The sequence below is a fragment of the Podarcis filfolensis genome (assembly GCF_964270895.1).
Source record: "Podarcis filfolensis genome assembly, contig: HAP1_SCAFFOLD_89, whole genome shotgun sequence".
NCBI classification, from domain to species: domain Eukaryota; kingdom Metazoa; phylum Chordata; class Lepidosauria; order Squamata; family Lacertidae; genus Podarcis; species Podarcis filfolensis.
In genome coordinates, this window is record NW_028149480.1 from 5001 (window position 1) to 25856 (window position 20856).

Genomic DNA, 20856 nt, shown 5'->3' on the forward strand with positions numbered 1-20856 from the left:
AGTTGTAGCGCGCGGCGCCCGGCCACCCCTCTGCTTACCTTAGGAGAGGTAGGCAAGGGCCGCTGCTTGTCTCCCGCCCCGCTTGGGAGTTGTAGCGCGCTGTTGCGCTTGGGAGTTGTAGCGCCCGGCGCCCGGTCACTACCTGGGAGTTGTAGCGTGAGGCGCCCGGTCAAGGGCCACTGCTCGGCCCCCATCCTGCTTGGGAGTTGTAGCGCGCTGTTGTGTTTGGGAGTTGTAGCGCGTGGCGCCCGGTCCCCTCCTGGGAGTTGTAGCGCCCGGTCCCCTCCTGGGAGTTGTAGCGCCCGGTCCCCTCCTGGGAGTTGTAGCATGAGGCGCCGGGCCACCCTCTCTCCTTACCTTAGGATAGGGAAGCAAGGGCCGCTGCTCGGTCTCCATCCTGCTTGGGAGTCGTAGCGCCCGGCGCCCGGTCGCCACCTGGGAGTTGTAGCATGAGGCACCCAGCCACCCTCCCTCCTTACCTGATGAGAGGTAAGCTTGTCTCCCGTCCGACTTGCGAGTTGTAGCGCGCGGCGCCCAGTCACTCCGCTCCCTCTCTCCGCCAGCAAGGCTGCCCTTGCCTACCATAAGGAAGGGGCGCCTGGGAGTTGTAGCGCCTGGCGCCCGGTCACCCCGCCAGCAAGGCGGCCCTCCCCTTCCCTCATGAGGCAAGGCCCCGTCCCGCTTGGGAGTTGTAGCGCACGGGAGTTAGACATGGGAGTCGTGCTTGGGAGTTGTAGCGCGCGGCGCCCGGTCATCCCTCCGCCGGCAAGGCTGCCTTTAAATGGACTTCCCCTCCCTGACAGGCCGCCAAGGGGGTGAGACGCAAGCAAGGCTTGGTCCCCATCCCACTTGGGAGTTGTAGCACGCGGCGCCCGGTCACCTCCTGGGAGTTGTAGCGCGCGGCGCCCGGTCACCACCTGGGAGTTGTAGCGCGCGGCGCCTGGCCACCACCTGGGAGTTGTAGCGCGTGGCGCCTGGCCACCACCTGGGAGTTGTAGCGCGTGGCGCCTGGCCACCACCTGGGAGTTGTAGCGCGTGGCGCCTGGCCACCACCTGGGAGTTGTAGCGCGCGGCGCCTGGCCACCACCTGGGAGTTGTAGCGCGTGGCGCCTGGCCACCACCTGGGAGTTGTAGCGCGTGGCGCCTGGCCACCACCTGGGAGTTGTAGCGCGGCGCCCGGCCACCCTTACCTTATGAGAGGTGAGCAAAGGCCACTGCTCGGCCCCCGTCCCGCTTGGGAGTTGTAGCGCGCGGGAGTCGTACTTGGGAGTTGTAGCGCGGAGCCCAGTCACCTCCTGGGAGTTGTAGCGCACGACGCCTGGTCAGCACCTGGGAGTTGTAGCGCGGCACCCAGTCACCTCCTGGGAGTTGTAGCGCACGACGTTGCACCTGGGAGTTGTAGCGCCCGGCGCCCGGTCACCTCTTGGGAGTTGTAGCGCCCGGCATTGTACTTGGGAGTTGTAGCGCCCGGCGCCCGGTCACCTCCTGGGAGTTGCAGCGCGCGGCGCCTGGTCACCTGGGAGTTGCAGCGCGGCGCCCGGCCACCTCCTGGGAGTTGTAGTGCACGGCGTTGTACTTGGGAGTTGTAGCGCCCGGTCACCTCCTGGGAATTGTAGCGTGGCGCCCGGTCACCTCCTGGGAATTGTAGCGCGGCACCCGGTCACCTCCTGGGACTTGTAGTGCGGTGCCCGGTCGCCTCCTGGGAGTTGTAGCGCGCGGCGTTGTACTTGGGAGTTGTAGCGCCCGGCGCCCGGTCACCTCCTGGGAGTTGTAGCGCGCAGGAGTCGTTCTTGGGAGTTGTAGCGCCCGGTCACCTCCTGGGAGTTGTAGCGCCCGGCGCCTGGTCACCTCCTGGGAGTTGTAGCGCGGGGAGTCGTACTTGGGAGTTGTAGTGCCCGGCGCCTGGTCACCTCCTGGGAGTTGTAGCGCCCGGCGCCTGGTCACCTCCTCTCTCTCTCTCCCGCCAGGCGCCCGGCTGGAAGCGTCCAAGGCGCAGATTGAGTACCAAGGCCTGGTGACGGCGGAAGTGGAGAAGATCAAGGCGGCCGTCCAGTGCTCCCACCTCTGGGTATTGTAGTTCCAGGCGCCCGGTGGGGATCAATAAATCCGATCAATACTAATAATTGGCTGTCGATTGAAGAAAGGGAGAAATCCGATCAATACTAATGATTGGCTGTCAATTGAAGAAAGGGAGAAATCCGATCAATACTAATGATTGGCTGTCAATTGGTTGCCCTCTAATCGATCAATAAAACCCTAATAATAATAATGGAGAAGAATAAATAAGAATAAATAAGAAATGAAACCCTAATAATTGGTTGCAGATAATAATAATAATAATAATAATAATAATAATAATAATAATAATAATAATAATATAATGAAATAATAATATAACAAAATAATAATAATATAATAATAATAATATAATAATAATAACAACAACAATATAATAATAATAGTAATAATAGTAATAAATCATTAATCAATAATCAATAAAACCCTAATAATTGGTTGCAGATAATGAATAATAATAATAATAATAATAATAATATAATGAAATAATATAACAATAAAATAATAATAATAATAATAATAATAATAATAATAATAATAATAATATAATATAATATAATGAAATAATAATATAGCAATAACAATAATAAAATATAATAATAATAATAATAATAATAATAATAATAATAATAATAATAATAAATCAATAATCAATAATCAATAAAACCGTAATAATTGGTTGCAAATAATAATGAAGAAGAAATAATCAATAAAACCCTAATAATTGGTTGCAAATAATAATGAAGAAGAAATAATCAATAAAACCCTAATAATTGGTTGCAAATAAAAATAAATAAGAAGAAGAATCAATAATCAATAAAACCCTAATAACTGGTTGCAAATAAAAATAAATAAGAAGAAGAATCAATAATCAATAAAACCCTAATAACTGGTTGCAAATAAAAATAAATAAGAATAGGAACAATAAATGAATAATACCCTAATAATTGGTAATAAAGAAGAAGAATAAATAATAAATAAATAATAAATAAATAAACAAACAAATAAATAATTATTAGAATAAAAATAATAAGAATAAATAATAAGAAGAAGAGGAATAAAGACTAAATAATACCCTAATAATTGGTTGCAAATAATGATAAAGCAAAAGAAGAAGAAGAAGAAATAATAAGAATACACTAATAATAATAATATTAATAATAATAATAATACACTAATAAGAAGAAGAATAAGAGGAATCAAGAATAAATAATACCCTAATAATTGGCTGCAAAGAAGAATAAAGAAGAAGAAATAATAATAATAATAATAATAATAATAATAATAATAATAATAATAATAATGGCTTCGGGGCTGTCGATCAATCACTAATAACCCGCCATTATTATTATTATTATTATTATTATTATTATTATTATTATTATTATTAATGGCTTCGGGGCTGTCAATCAATCACTAATAACCCGCCATTATAATAATAATAATAATAATAATAATAATAATAATAATAATAATAATAATAATGGCTTCAGGGCTGTCGATCAATCGCTAATAACCCGCCATTATTATTATTATTATTATTATTATTATTATTATTAATAATAACGGCTTCGGGGCTGTCGATCAATCACTAATAACCCGCCATTATAATAATAATAATAATAATAATAATAATAATAATAATAATAATAATAATGGCTTCAGGGCTGTCGATCAATCACTAATAACCTGCCATTATAATAATAATAATAATAATAATAATAAATAATAATAATAATAATAATAATAATAATAATAATGGCTTCAGGGCTGTCGATCAATCACTAATAACCCGCCATTATTATTATTAATAATAATAATAAATAATAATAATAATAATAATAATAATAATAATAATAATAATAATAAATAATAATAATAATAATGGCTTCAGGGCTGTCGATCAATCACTAATAACCTGCCATTAATAATAATAATAATAATAATAATAATAATAATAATAATAATAATAATAATGGCTTCGGGGCTGTCGATCAATCACTAATAACCCGCCATAATAATAATAATAATAATAATAATAATAATAATAATAATAATAATAATAATAAAATATAATAATAATGGCTTCGGGGCTGTCGATCAATCACTAATAACCCGCCATTATTATTAATATTATTATTATTATTATTATTATTATTATTATTATTATTATTAATGGCTTCGGGGCTGTCAATCAATCACCGATAACCCGCCAATCAATAATCAATAATAATCAATAATTTCTTCCCCGCAGGACATCGCCGGGCGCTTCCTGGCCCAGCGCAAGTCGGAGGAGGACCTGCGCCAGCAGATCGCCGAGTGCGAGCGGCGCCGCCGGGAGCTCCAGTCCCGCCTCAAGGCCTTGGAACTGGAACGCGCCGCGCTCAAGTTCCACCGGGCGCCGGGCGCCCTCAGGTACCGGGTTCGAGTCGCGTCATGTTGCAGGGAGTTCCGAAGGCTCCGCAGAATGAAAACCGGGCGCTTTTCCCCCCGCAGCTCCCGGAAGCTGGCGGAGGAACTGGGCGCCGCCTTGGAGGAGGAGACCCGGCGCCTGGCGGAGGCCCGGCGCTACGTTTCCCACAGCCAGGAGCTGCTGCTGCGGTTCGAGAACGGGGTCAACAACCTGGCCGTGCGGCTGTGCGGCGTCCCGGTGGCCGGGCAGGTAGGGAAACTACGGTTCCCAGAGGGCGCGCCGGGTGCTGGGTGCTGGGAACTGTAGTTTGCAGGGTGCGTACTATAGTTCCCAGTGAGGTATACTATAGATCCCAGTGGGGTATACTATAGTTCCCATACTATAGTTCCCAGTGTCATACTATAGTTCCCAGAGAGACATACTATAGTTCCCAGTGCGCCATACTATAGTTCCCAGTGGGCGATACTATAGCTCCCAGTAAGCCATACTATAGTTCCCAGTGGGTGATACTATATTTCCCAGTAAACCATACTATAGTTCCCAGTAAACCATACCATAGTGCCCACTGCACCATACTATAGTTCCCAGTACACCGCACTATAGCTCCCAGTAAGCCGTACTATAGTTCCCAGTGAGCCATACTATGGTTCCCAGTGGGGTATACTATAGATCCCAGTAGGGTATACTATAGATCCCAGTGGGGTATACTATAGATCCCAGTGGGGTATACTATAGATCACAGTAGGGTATACTATAGTTCCCATACTATAGTTCCCAGTGAGCCATACTATGGTTCCCAGTGGGCCATACTATATTTCCCAGTAAAACATACTATAGTTCCCAGGGCTCCATACTATATTTCCCAGTACACCATACTATAGTTCCCAGTGCTCCATACTATATTTCCCAGTACACCATACTATAGTTCCCAGTGGGCGATACTATAGTTCCCAGTAAGCCGTACTATAGTTCCCAGTGAGCCATACTATAGTTCCCAGTGGGGTATACTATAGATCCCAGTGGGGTATACTATAGTTCCCATACTATAGTTCCCAGTGAGCCATACTATAGATCCCAGTGGGGTATACTATAGTTCCCAGTGGGGTATACTATAGTTCCCAGTGAGTCGTACTATAGTTCCCAGTGGGGTATACTATAGATCCCAGTGGGGTATACTATGGTTCCCAGTGAGCCGCACTATAGTTCCCAGTGGGGTATACTACAGATCCCAGTAGGGTATACTATAGTTCCCATACTATAGTTCCCAGTGGGCTACACTATAGTTCCCATACTATAGTTCCCAGCGAGCCATACTGGGGTTCCTGGTGGGTCGTACTATGGTTCCCAGTGAGCCATACTATAGTTCCCAGTTGGGTATACTATAATTCCCAGTGGGGTATACTATAGTTCCCAGTGGAGTATACTATAGTTCCCAGTTGGGTATACTATAATTCCCAGTGGGGTATACTATAGTTCCCAGTGGAGTATACTATAGTTCCCAGTTGGGTATACTATAATTCCCAGTGGGGTATACTATAGTTCCCAGTGGGGTATACTATAGTTCCCAGTGAGCCGTACTATGGTTCCCAGTGGGGTATACTATAGATCCCAGTGGGGTGTACTATAGTTCCCATATTATACGTCCCAGTGAGCCATACTATAGTTCCCAGTCGGGTATGCTATAGATCCCAGTGCACCACACTATAGTTCCCAGTAAACCATACTATAGTTCCCAGTGGGCCATACTATAGTTCCCAGTGGGCCATACTATATTTCCCAGTAAACCATGCTATAGTTCCCACTGCACCATACCATTCACAGAACTCCACCCTATAGTTCCCGGTGAGCCATACTATGGTTCCCAGTACACCACACTATAGCTCCCAGTAAGCCGTACTATAGTTCCCAGTGGGGTATACTATAGATCCCAGTTGGGTAAACTATAGTTCCCATACTATACGTCCCAGTGAGCCATACTATAGTTCCCAGTGCGCCATACTATACCCCAGTGGGGTGTACTATAGATCCCAGTGGGGTATACTATAGTTCCCACACTATACATCCCAGTGAGCCGTACTCTAATTCCCAGTGCTCCATACTATACTTCATCTTGGGCCATACTATAATTCCCAGTGGACTATACTATAGTTCCCATACTATAGTTCCCAGTGAGCCGTACTATAGTTCCCATGGGTCTGTACTATGGTACTATACTTCCCAGTGGGCTACGCTATAGTTCCCATACTATGGTTCCCAGTGAGCCATACTATAGATCCCAGTGGGGTATACTATAGTTCCCTTACTGTACGTCCCAGTGAGCCATACTATAGTTCCCAGTGAGCTGTACTATCGTTCCCATACTATAGTTCCCATAACTCCGTACTATAGTTCCCAGTGAGTCATACTATGGTTCCCAGTGCTCCATAATATAGTTCCCGGTGAGCCATACTATAGTTCCCATGGGGCTGTTCTATGGTACTATAGTTCCCAGCGAGCCATACTGGGGTTCCTGGTGGGTCGTACTATGGTTCCCAGTGAGCCATACTATAGTTCCCAGTGGGGCATACTATACCCAAGTGGGGTATACTATAGATCCCAGTGGGCTACACTATAGTTCCCATACTAAAGTTCCCAGTGAGCCGTACTATAGTTCCCAGTGGGCTGCACTATAGTTCCCAGTGGGGTATACTATAGATCCCAGTGGGGTGTACTATAGTTCCCATGCTATAGTTCCCAGCGAGCCATACTATAGTTCCCAGTGCGCCATACTATACCCCAGTGGGGTATACTATAGATCCCAGTGGGGTATACTATAGATCCCAGTGGGGTATACTATAGTTCCCATACTATACATCCCAGTGAGCCATACTATAATTCCCAGTGGACTATACTATAGTTCCCATAGTATAGTTCCTTGTGAGCCGTACTATAGTTCCCAACGAATTTTCTATAGTTTCCAGTGCTCCATACTATAGTTCAGGTAGCGCCATACTATAGTTCCCAACGAGCCGTACTATAGTTCCCATGGGGCTGTACTATGGTACTATGGTTCCCAGTGGGCTGCACTATAGTTCCCATACTATACATCCCAGGGAGCCATACTATAGTTCCCAGTGCTCCATACTATACCCCAGTGGGGCATACTATAGTTCCCAGTGAGCCGTACTATAATTCCCAGTGCTCCATACTATGGTTCACCTTGGGCCATACTATAATTCCCAGTGAGCCGTACTATAGTTCCCAATGAGTTTTCTATAGTTTCCAGTGCTCCACCCTATAGTTCAGGGTGTGCCATACTATAGTTCCCAATGAGCCGTACTATAGTTCCCAGTGGGCCATACTATAGTTCCCAGTGGGGTATACTATAGACCCCACTGGGCTGCACTATAGTTCCCATACCATAGTTCCCAGTAAGCCGTACTATAGTTCCCAGTGGGGTATGCTATAGTTCCCAGTGAGCCGTACTATAGTTCCCAGTGGGGTATACTATAGTTCCCATACTATAGTTCCCATACTATATTTCCCAGTGAGCCGTACTATAGTTCCCAGTGGGGTATACTATAGTTCCCATACTATAGTTCCCATACTATATTTCCCATTGAGCCATACTATAGTTCCCAGTGGGGTATACTATAGTTCCCAGTGAGCCGTACTATGGTTCCCAGTGGGGTATACTATAGTTCCCAGTGGGCTACGCTATAGTTCCCATACTATAGTTCCCAGCGCGCCGTACTATAGTTCCCATACTATGGTTCCCATTGAGCCATACTATAGTTCCCAGTGAGCCGTACTATAGATCCCAGTGGGGTATACTATGGTTCCCAGTGGGGTATACTATAGTTCCCAGTGAGCCGTACTATGGTTCCCAGTGGGGTATACTATGGTTCCCAGTGGGGTATACTATAGTTCCCAGTGAGCCATACTATAGTTCCCAGTGGGGTATACCATAGATCCCAGTGGGGTATACTATAGTTCCCATACTATAGTTCCCAGCGCGCCGTAGTATAGTTCCCATTGGGCTGTGCTATGGTACTATAGTTCCCAGTGGGCTGCACTATAGTTCCCATACTATGGTTCCCATTGAGCCATACTATAGTTCCCAGTGGGGTATACTATGGTTCCCAGCTAGCCGTACTATCGTTCCCAGTGGGGTAAACTATAGATCCCAGTGAGCCATACTATAATTCCCAGTGAGCCGTACTATGGTTCCCAGTGGGGTATACTATAGATCCCAGTGGGGTGTACTATAGTTCCAATACTATAGTTCCCAGTGAGCCATACTATAGTTCCCAGTGGGGTATACTATAGATCCCAGTAGGGTATACTATAGTTCCCATACTATAGTTCCCAGTGAGTCATACTATAGTTCCCAGTGGGGTATACTATAGATCCCAGTAGGGTGTACTATAGTTCCCATACTATACGTCCCAGTGAGCCGTACTATAGTTCCCAGTGGGGTATACTATAGATCCCAGTAGGGTGTACTATAGTTCCCATACTATACGTCCCAGTGAGCCGTACTATAGTTCCCAGTGGGGTATACTATAGATCCCAGTAGGGTATACTATAGTTCCCATACTATAGTTCCCAGTGGGCTACACTATAGTTCCCATACTATAGTTCTCAGCGAGCCATACTGGGGTTCCTGGTGGGTCGTACTATGGTTCCCAGTGAGCCATACTATAGTTCCCAGTTGGGTGTACTATAGATCCCAGTGGGGTATACTATAGATCCCAGTGGGGTATACTATAGTTCCCACACTATACATCCCAGTGAGCCGTACTCTAATTCCCAGTGCTCCATACTATACTTCATCTTGGGCCATACTATAATTCCCAGTGGACTATACTATAGTTCCCATACTATAGTTCCCAGTGAGCCGTACTATAGTTCCCATGGGCCTGTACTATGGTACTATACTTCCCAGTGGGCTACGCTATAGTTCCCATACTATGGTTCCCAGTGAGCCATACTATAGTTCCCAGTGAGCTGTACTATCGTTCCCATACTATAGTTCCCATAACTCCATACTATAGTTCCCAGTGAGTCATACTATGGTTCCCAGTGCTCCATACTATAGTTCCCGGTGAGCCATACTATAGTTCCCATGGGGCTGTTCTATGGTACTATAGTTCCCAGCGAGCCATACTGGGGTTCCTGGTGGGTCGTACTATGGTTCCCAGTGAGCCATACTATAGTTCCCAGTGGGGCATACTATACCCAAGTGGGGTATACTATAGATCCCAGTGGGCTACACTATAGTTCCCATACTAAAGTTCCCAGTGAGCCGTACTACAGTTCCCAGTGGGCTGCACTATAGTTCCCAGAGGGGTATACTATAGATCCCAGTAGGGTGTACTATAGTTCCCATACTATACGTCCCAGTGAGCCGTACTATAGTTCCCAGTGCTCCATACTATACCCCAGTGGGGTGTACTATAGTTCCCAGTGGGGTATACTATAGTTCCCAGTGGGGTATACTATAGTTCCCAGTGAGCTGTACTATAGTTCCCAGTGGGGTATACTATAGTTCCCAGTGAGCTGTACTATAGTTCCCAGCGAGCCATACTATATTTCCCAGTAAACCATACTATAGCTCCCAGTGGGCGATACTATAGTTCCCAGGGAACCATACTATATTTCCCAGTACACCACACTATATCTCCCAGTAAGCCGTACGATAGTTCCCAGTGAGCCATACTATGGTTCCCAGTGGGGTATACTATAGATCCCAGTAGAGTATACTATAGTTCCCATACTATACATCCCAGTGAGCCGTACTATAATTCCCAGTGCTCCACACTATAGTTCACTTTGAGCCATACTATAATTCCCAGTGAGCTATACTATAGTTCCCAGTAGGGTATACTATAGTTCCCACACTATACATCCCAGTGAGCCATTTTATAGTTCCCAGTGGGGTATACTATAGATCACAGTAGGGTATACTATAGTTCCCATACTATACGTCCCAGTGGGCCGTACTATAGTTCCCAGAGAGACATACTATAGTTTACATTCAGCCATACTATAGTTCCCAGTACACCACACTATAGTTCCCAGTACACCACACTATAGTTCCCAGTACACCATACTATAGCTCCCAGTGGGCGATACTATAGTTCCCAGTGCACCATACTATAGTTCCCAGTGCTCCATACTATACTTCCCAGTACACCATACTATAGCGCCCAGTGCTCCATACTATATTTCCCAGTACACCGTACTATAGCGTCCAGTGCACCATACTATAGTTCCCAGTGGGCCATACTATAGTTCCCAGTACACCATACTATAGTTCCCAGTGAGCCATACTATAGCGCCCAGTGCACCATACTATAGTTCCCAGTGAGTCGTACTATAGTTCCCAGTGAGCCATACTATAATTCCCAGTACACCATACCATAGCGCCCAGTGCACCATGCTATAGTTCCCAGTGCACCATACTATCGTTCCCAGTGGGCGATACTATAGTTCCCAGTACACCATACTATACCGCCCAGTGCACCATACTATATTTCCCAGTACACCATACTATAGCTCCCAGTGGGCCATACTATGGTTCCCAGTGGGCCATACTATGGTTCCCAGTGCACCATACTATAGCGCCCAGTGCACCACACTATAGTTCACAGTGGGCGATACTATAGTTCCCAGCGGGCGATACTGTAGTTCCCAGTGGGCCATACTATAGTTCCCAGTGCACCATACTATATTTCCCAGTACACCATACTATAGCGCCCAGTGCACCATACTATAGTTTCCACTGCGCCATACTATAGTTCCCAGTACACCATAATATAGCGCCCAGTGCACCATACTATAGTTCCCAGTGGGCGATACTATAGTTCCCAGTACACCATACTATGGCTCCCAGTAGGCGATACTATATTTCCCAGTACACCATACTATAGTTCCCAGTACACCACACTATAGCGCCCAGTGGGCGATACTATAGTTCCCAGTGCTCCATACTATATTTCCCAGTACACCACACTATAGCGCCCGGTGGGCGATACTATAGTTCCCAGTGGGCCATACTATAGTTCCCAGTACACCATAGTATAGCGCCCAGTGCACCATACTATAGTTCCCAGTGCGCATACTATAGTTCCCAGTGCACCATACTATAGTTCCCAGTGCGCCATACTATAGTTCCCAGAGAGTCATACTATAGTTCCCAGTACACCATACTATAGCGCCCAGTGGGCGACACTATAGTTCCCAGTGTGCCACACTATAGCGCCCAGTGAGCCATACTATATCTCCCAGTGCACCATACTATAGTTCCCAGTACACCATACTATAGTTCCCAGTATACCATACTATAGTTCCCAGTACAGCATAGTATAGCGCCCAGTTCACCATACTATAGTTCCCAGTGAGCCATACTATAGTTCCCAGTGCTCCATACTATAGTTCCCAGTACACCACACTATAGCGCCCAGTGCACCATACTATAGCTCCCAGTGGCCGATACTATAGTTCCCAGTGCGCCATACTATAGCGCCCAGTGCACCATACTATAGTTTCCACTGCACCATACTATAGTTCCCAGTGGGCCATACTATAGTTCCCAGTACACCATACTATAGCTCCCAGTACACCATACTATAGTTCCCAGTGCGCCATACTATAGTTCCCAGTACACCACACTATAGCGCCCAGTGCACCATACTATAGTTCCCAGTGAGCCATACTATAGTTCCCAGTGCGCCATACTATAGTTCCCAGTGCACCATACTATATTTCCCAGTACACCACACTATAGCGCCCAGGGAGCCATACTATAGTTCCCACTGCACCATACTATATTTCCCAGTGCACCATACTATAGCGCCCAGTGAGCCATACTATGGTTCCCAGTACACCATACTATAGTTCCCAGTGCACCATACTATAGTTCCCAGTGCGCCATACTATAGTTCCCAGTGCACCATACTATATTTCCCAGTGAGCCATACTATAGTTCCCAGTGCACCATACTATAGCGCCCAGTGCACCATACTATAGTTTCCACTGCGCCATACTATAGTTCCCAGTACACCATAATATAGCGCCCAGTGCACCATACTATCGTTCCCAGTGAGCCATACTATAGTTCCCAGTGCACCATACTATAGTTCCCAGTGCACCATACTATAGTTCCCAGTGCACCATACTATAGTTCCCAGTAAGCCATACTATAGTTCCCAGTGCACTATACTATAGTTCCCGGTGCTCCATACTATAGTTCCCAGTACCCCATACTATAGCTCCCAGTACACCATACTATAGCGCCCAGTGAGCCATACTATAGCTCCCAGTGCGCCATACTATATTTCCCAGTGCGCCATACTATAGTTCCCAGTGCACCATACTATAGCGCCCAGTGCACCATACTATAGTTCCCAGTACACCACACTATAGCTCCCAGTAAGCCGTACTATAGTTCCCAGTGAGCCATACTATAGTTCCCAGTGAGCCATACTACAGTTCCCAGTGCATCATACTATAGCGCCCAGTGAGCCATACTATAGCGCCCAGTACACCATACTATAGTTCCCAGTGCGCCATACTATAGTTCCCAGTACACCATACTATAGTTCCCAGTGCGCCATACTATAGTTCCCAGTGCGCCATACTATAGTTCCCAGTACACCATACTATAGCGCCCAGTGCGCCATACTATAGTTCCCAGTTCACCATACTATAGTTCCCAGTGCGCCATACTATAGTTCCCAGTACGCCATACTATAGCGCCCAGTACACCACACTATAGCGCCCAGTACACCATACTATAGTTCCCAGTGCACATACTATAGTTCCCAGTGCGCCATGCTATAGTTCCCAGTACAACATACTATAGCGCCCAGTACACCATACTATAGTTCCCAGTGCACCATACTATAGTTCCCAGTACACCGTACTATAGCTCCCAGTACACCATACTATGGTTCCCAGTGCGCCATACTATATTTCCCAGTGCACCATACTATAGTTCCCAGTGAACCATACTATAGTTCCCAGTGCGCCATACTATAGTTCCCAGTGAGCCATACTACAGTTCCCAGCACACCATACTATAGCGCCCAGTACACCATACTATATTTCCCAGTACACCATACTATAGTTCCCAGTACACCATACTATAGCGCCCAGTGCACCATACTATAGTTCCCAGTAAGCCATACTATAGCGCCCAGTGCACAATACTATAGTTCCCAGTACACCATACTATAGTTCCCAGTGAGCCATACTATAGTTCCCAGTGCACCATACTATAGTTCCCAGTTGGCCATACTATATTTCCCAGTACACCATACTATAGTTCCCAGTGAGCCATACTATAGTTCCCAGTGCGCCATACTATACTTCCCAGTACACCATACTATAGCGCCCAGTGCACCATACTATAGTTCCCAGTACTCCATACTGTACTTCCCAGTACGCCATACTATAGTTCCCAGTGCACCATACTATAGTTCCCAGTGCACCATACTATAGCGCCCAGTGCATCATACTATAGCGCCCAGTGAGCCATACTATAGCGCCCAGTACACCATACTATAGTTCCCAGTGCGCCATACTATAGTTCCCAGTACACCATACTATGGTTCCCGGTGCTCCATACTATAGTTCCCAGTACCCCATACTATAGCTCCCAGTACACCATACTATAGTTCCCAGTGCACCATACTATAGCGCCCAGTGCACCATACTATAGTTCCCAGTGAGTCATACTATAGTTCCCAGTGGGCGATACTATAGTTCCCAGTGCGCCATACTATAGTTCCCAAACTCCCCCCTTTCCCCTATAGGAGGATTTCCGGGGCGAATCCTGGGACGTCTTCCGGAAGCTTCTGTTCTGCGAGGGGCGCCTGGTGCACCTGATGAAGGTGGCGGCGGCGCCCGGTCTGCGCCTGGACTTCAGCAAGGAGGAGAGCAATGAGGTGCGGGAAACGTAGCGCCGGGCGCCGGGAGACGGAGAAGTTGGGAACTGTAGCGCCAGGCGCAGGGAGACAGGTTGGGAATTGTAGCGCCAGGCGCAGGGAGACGGACAGGGTGGGAACTGTAGCGCCAGGTTGGGAACTGTAGCGCCAGGCGCAGGCAGACAGGTTGGGATCTGTAGCGCCAGGCTGGGAACTGTAGCGCCAGGCGCAGGGAGACGGACAGGCTGGGAACTGTAGCGCCAGGTTGGGAACCGTAGCGCCAGGCGCAGGCGGACAGGTTGGGAATTGTAGCGCCAGGCGCCGGAAGCTTGGGAACTGTAGCGCCAGGCGCAGGCCGGCGGGTTGGGAACTGTAGCGCCGGGCTGGGAACTGTAGCGCCAGGCGCAGGGAGACGGACAGGCTGGGAACTGCAGCGCCAGGCGCAGGAAGGCGGGCAGGCTGGGAACTGTAGCGCCAGGTTGGGAACTGTAGCGCCAGGCGCAGGAAGGCGGGCAGGTTGGGAACTGTAGCACCAGCCTGTGAATTGTAGTGCCAGGCGCAGGAAGACAGGTTGGGAATTGTAGCGCCAGGTGCAGGGAGACAGGTTGGGAACTGTAGCGCCAGGCGCAGGAAGGCAGGTTGGGAATTGTAGCACCAGGTTGGGAACTGTAGCGCCAGGCGCAGGAAGGCAGGTTGGGAATTGTAGCACCAGGTTGGGAACTGTAGCGCCAGGCGCAGATAGGTTGGGAGCTGTAGCGCCAGGCGCAGGCAGGCAGGGTGGGAGCTGTAGCGCCAGGCGCAGGCAGGCAGGGTGGGAACTGTAGCGCCAGGCGCAGACAGATAGGTTGGGAACTGTAGCGCCAGGCGCAGATAGGTTGGGAACTGTAGCGCCAGGCGCAGACAGATAGGTTGGGAACTGTAGCGCCAGGCGCAGGGAGACAGGTTGGGAATTGTAGCGCCAGGCGCAGGAAGACGAGCAGGTTGGGAACTGTAGCGCCGGGCGCAGGGAGACGGACAGGGTGGGAACTGTAGCGCCAGGCGCAGGGAGACGGGCAGGGTGGGAATTGTAGCGCCAGGCGCAGGAAGACAGGTTGGGAACTGTAGCGCCAGGCGCAGACAGATAGGATGGGAACTGTAGCGCCAGGCGCAGGACAGACAGGTTGGGAATTGTAGCGCCAGGCGCAGGGAGACGGACAGGGTGGGAGTTGTAGCACCTATATTAATTAATTTTAATTAATATAGATATAAATAATATAAATAATCATTCACATAATATAATATATATTGTAATCATGTATAAGATAAGATATAATAGGATATAATAATCAATGCAATTGATATAAATATTAATCAATTAATAACGATTATAATCTAATAATCTGAATTAATAGATATAAATAATATAAATAACAATTCACACAATATAATATATATTGTAATCATTTATAATGTAAGATAAGACATAATACAATATAACGCTATTGACATAAATATTAATTAATTAATAATGATTAATAATTTTAATTAATAGAGATATAAATAACATAAATAATAATTCACATAATACAATATAAGATATAATGTGATATAATAATCGACGCAATTAATGTAAATGTTAATTAATCAATAACGAGCTAATCATTCAGTCGCTCTTTCTCCCCAGACCTTCGTCCAGGTGCGGAACGTTCTGGAAGAAAGTACCAGGGAGGAACCCCAGAACCTGAGGATCGCCTTGGAGGACGACGAAGACGTCCGAGGTGCGCCGGCGCTCATTAATGCTCATTAATAATATTAATTAAATGGAGGCTGATTAATAACGATTAATAATAATTAATAATAATTATTATAATATAATAATAATAATAATAATAATAATAATGATATAATATTATTAATGAATTCATATTAATATTAATTCATATTAAAGAATGCTCGTTAATAATAATAATTAAATATTATTTTAATATTTATTAATATTAATATTAATAAATATTAATTAATTCATATTAATTAATTAATTCATATTAATTAATTTTAATTAATTAAAAATTAATATTAATTCATATTAATGAATGCTCGTTAATAATATTAATTAAATGGAGGCCGATTAATAATATGAATATGAATAGTATTAATAATGTGAATGCTCATTAATAGGAATCATATGAATGCTTATGAATAATATTAATATGAATGAATAGGAATAGGAATAGTATTAATAATGTGAATGCTTATTAATATGAATCATATGAATGCTTATGAATAATATTAATATGAATGAATATGAATATTAATAATATTAATGATGTGAGTGCTTATGAATAATATTGCTTATTGATATTAGTAATGGAAATGTTTTATAATATTATTAATAATAGAATGTCAATAATATGAATAATAATATGAATAATATGAATAATGTGAATGCTTCTTAATAATATTAGTAAAATTAATTCCTATTAATAATAAGAATGAATATGAATATGAACTATAATTATTATAATATTATTAATGAATTCATATTAATATTAATTCATATTAATGAATGCTCATTAATGCTTATTAATGATATTAATAATATGAATGGATATTATGAATAGATAATTATTAATAGAATTAATAGAATTAATATTATTAAAAAGCATTCACATTAATATTATTAGTAAGCATTCATTTTATTAAGATTATTAAAAAGCATCAATATTATTAATATTATTTATTTTATGACTATTATTAATAAACATTCACATTATTAATAAGCATTCATATTAATATCCATTCATATTATTAATATCATTAATAAGCATTCATTTTAATAGCATTATTATATTATTATTCATATTAATCATATTCCTATCCATTCATATTATTAATACGCATTCTCTCGGCAGAAGCTGCCCATATAGGGGGAAATGGGAGATTTTTAATATTTTTAATATTTCTAATATTTCTAATATTTCTAATATTTCTAATAATATTTCTAATAATTCCTCTTTTCCGCCAGAGGCCTTCAATTTTTATTATTCATATTATTCATATTCCTATCCATTCATATTATTAATAATCATTCTCTCGGCAGAAGCTGCCCATATAGGGGGAAATGGGAGATTTTAATATTTCTAATAATATTTCTAATAATATTTCTCATAATATTTCTAATCATATTTCTAATAATTCCTCTTTTTCCGCCAGAGGCCTTCAATTTTTATTATTCATGTTATTCATATTCCTATCCATTCATATCATTAATACGCATTCTCTCGGCAGAAGCTTTTAATATTTTTATTATTTAATTTATTATTTATTATTAATTTATTATTTAATTTATTATTTATATTATTTTATTTCTATTATTATTAATTATATTATGTTATATTATATTATAATTATATTATTTATATTATTTATATTATATTATTATTTCATTTATTATTTAATATTTCTAATAATATTTCTAATAATATTTCTAATAATTCCTCTTTTTCCGCCAGAGGCCTTCAATTTTTATTATTCATATAATTCATATTCCTATCCATTCATATCATTAATACGCATTTTCTCGGCAGAAGCTTTTAATATTTTTATTATTTAATTTATTATTTATTATTAAATTATTATTTAATTTATTATTTATATTATTTTATTTATATTATTATTAATTATATTATATTATATTATATTATATTATATTATATTATATTATATTATATTATATTATATTATATTATTATTTCATTTATTATTTAATATTTCTAATAATATTTCTCATAATATTTCTAATAATATTTCTAATAATTCCTCTTTTTTCCGCCAGAGGCCTTCCATTTTTATTATTCATATTATTCATATTCCTATCCATTCATATCATTAATACGCATTCTCTCGGCAGAAGCTTTTAATATTTTTATTATTTAATTTATTATTGATTATTAATTTATTATTTAATTTATTATTTATATTATTTTATTTCTATTATTATTAATTATATTATATTATATTATATTATATTATATTATATTATATTATATTATATTATTTATATTATATTATTATTTCATTTATTATTTAATATTTCTAATAATATTTCTAATAATATTTCTAATAATATTTCTAATATTTCTAATAATATTTCTAATAATATTTCTAATTATATTATATTATATTATATTATTTATATTATTTATATTATATCATTATTTAATTTATTATTTAATATTTCTAATAATATTTCTAATAATATTTCTAATATTTCTAATAATATTTCTAATAATATTATATTATATTATATTATATTATATTATATTATATTATTTATATTATATCATTATTTCATTTATTATTTAATATTTCTAATAATATTTCTAATAATATTTCTAATAATATTTCTAATCATTCCAGAGGCCTTCAATTTCGCCGACATCGACCACAGCTATATTCCCGGACGGGAGGAAATTAAGAAGCAAGGCCTGAAGCTAATCGGGGACAAGACCAAAGTCGTTAAGAAGAAGCCCCGGGGGGCCGCCAAAAAGTCCCTTAATTAATTAATTAATTAATTAATCGGTTCGTCAATAAAGAATATTCTTATTATTAATTGCCGTCGTCGACCGCAGATACATCCCCGGCTTGGAGCCGATGGGGGAAGAAGAGAGCAAGGTTCTCAAGGTGGTCCCTTAATTAGTTCGTTGATCAATTAATCAATATTATTAAATATTAATTATTAATTATTATTGTTGTTATTAATCGTCGTCGTCGACCGCAGATACATCCCCGGCTTGAAGCCGATGGGGAACAAGAGCAAGGCGGTCGAGAAGAAGCCCGGGGGAGGGGACCTTTCATTAATTAATTTAAGTAATTAAAATTAATTAATGAAAGGTCCTTTAATAAATAAATAAATAAATAAATAATAATTAATAATCGTCGTCGTCGACCGCAGATACATCCCCGGCTTGAAGCTGATGGGGGAAGAAGAGACCAAGGTTCTCAAGGTGGTCCCTTAATTAGTTCATCGATCAATTAATAAATATTATTATGATTATTTATATTATTTATATCTATATTAATTAAAATTATTAGATTATAATCGTTATTAATAATCATTCACATAATATTATATTGTAATCTTATATAAGATAAGATATAATATGATATAATAACCAATGCAATTAATATAAATATTAATTAATTAATAACGATTATAATCTAATAATTTTAATTAATATAGTTGATCGATTAATAAATATTATTAATTATTAATTATTATTGTTATTAATCGTCGTCGTCGGCCGCAGATACATCCCCGGCTTGAAGCCGATGGGGAAGAAGAGACCAAGGTTCCCAAGGTGGTCCCTTAATTAGTCCATTAATCAATTAATAAATATTATTAATTATTAATTATTAATTATTATTGTTGTTATTAATCGTCGTCATCGGCTGCAGATACATCCCCGGCTTGAAGCTGATGGGGAAGAAGAGACCAAGGTTCTCAAGGTGGTCCCTTAATTAGTTCATTGATCAATTAATAAATATTATTAATTATTATTATTATTAATTATTATTATTGTTATTAATCGTCGTCATCGACCGCAGTTACATCCCCGGCTTGGAGCCGATGGGGGAAGAAGAGAGCAAGGTTCTCAAGGTGCTCCCTTAATTAGTTCGTTGATCGATTAATAAATATTATTATTATTATTAATTATTAATTATTATTATTAATCATCGACCGCAGATACATCCCCGGCTTGAAGCTGATCGGGGACAAGAGATCAAGGCGGACCAAGAAGCCCAGGGTAGCCTCCCCAAAAAAAGGTCGATCAATTAATTAATTGACTCGTTAATAAATATTGTTACGATTAATGATGATGATGATGACGATAATTAGTCGTCATTGGCAAGCGCAGTTACGTCTCGGCGTGAAGCTGACCAAGGCGGTGGAGAAGAAGCCGAGGGGAGTCCATTAATTGATTGATTGATTAATTAATTAATTAATATTTTTATTATTTTGGAGCATCGCCGTCAACCGCAACCGGCTGATCGGGGACCAAGAACAAGGGGGGGTCGAGGAGAAGCCGAGGGGAGCCCCCCCAAAGTCCATTAATTGATTAATTAATTAATATTTTAATTAATTAATTGATTGATTGATTAATCAATTAATTAATTAATATTTTTATTATTTTTGAGGATCAACCGCAATTAGCTGAACAGGGACCAAGACCAAGGCGGTCGAGAAGAAGCCGAGGGGAGCCTCCAAAAAGTCCATTAATTGATTGATTAATTAATATTTTTATTAATTAATTAATTGACTAATTAATCAATCAATTAATTAATAATTTCATTAGTTTCGAGCATCGTCGTCAACCGCAACTAGCTGATCGGGGACCAAGAACAAGGGGGGGTCGAGGAGAAGCCGAGGGGAGCCCCCCCAAAGTCCATTAATTGATTAATTAATTAATTAATATT

The 20856-nt window shown here is 41.6% G+C and overlaps 1 protein-coding gene across 1 annotated transcript in view; it reads left to right on the forward strand.

Moving 5' to 3' along the window:
* Positions 1 to 18952, forward strand: part of CCDC183 (coiled-coil domain containing 183) — a gene marked incomplete at its 5' end in the record, with an annotated part of 23945 nt that extends 4993 nt beyond the window's left edge. The window contains 6 exon segments of the mRNA XM_083631710.1: positions 1968 to 2068; positions 4331 to 4491; positions 4573 to 4738; positions 14290 to 14421; positions 16064 to 16157; positions 18799 to 18952. Coding sequence (XP_083487836.1) covers positions 1968 to 2068; positions 4331 to 4491; positions 4573 to 4738; positions 14290 to 14421; positions 16064 to 16157; positions 18799 to 18941 — 797 coding nt within the window.
* Positions 18953 to 20856: the final 1904 nt, after the last annotated feature.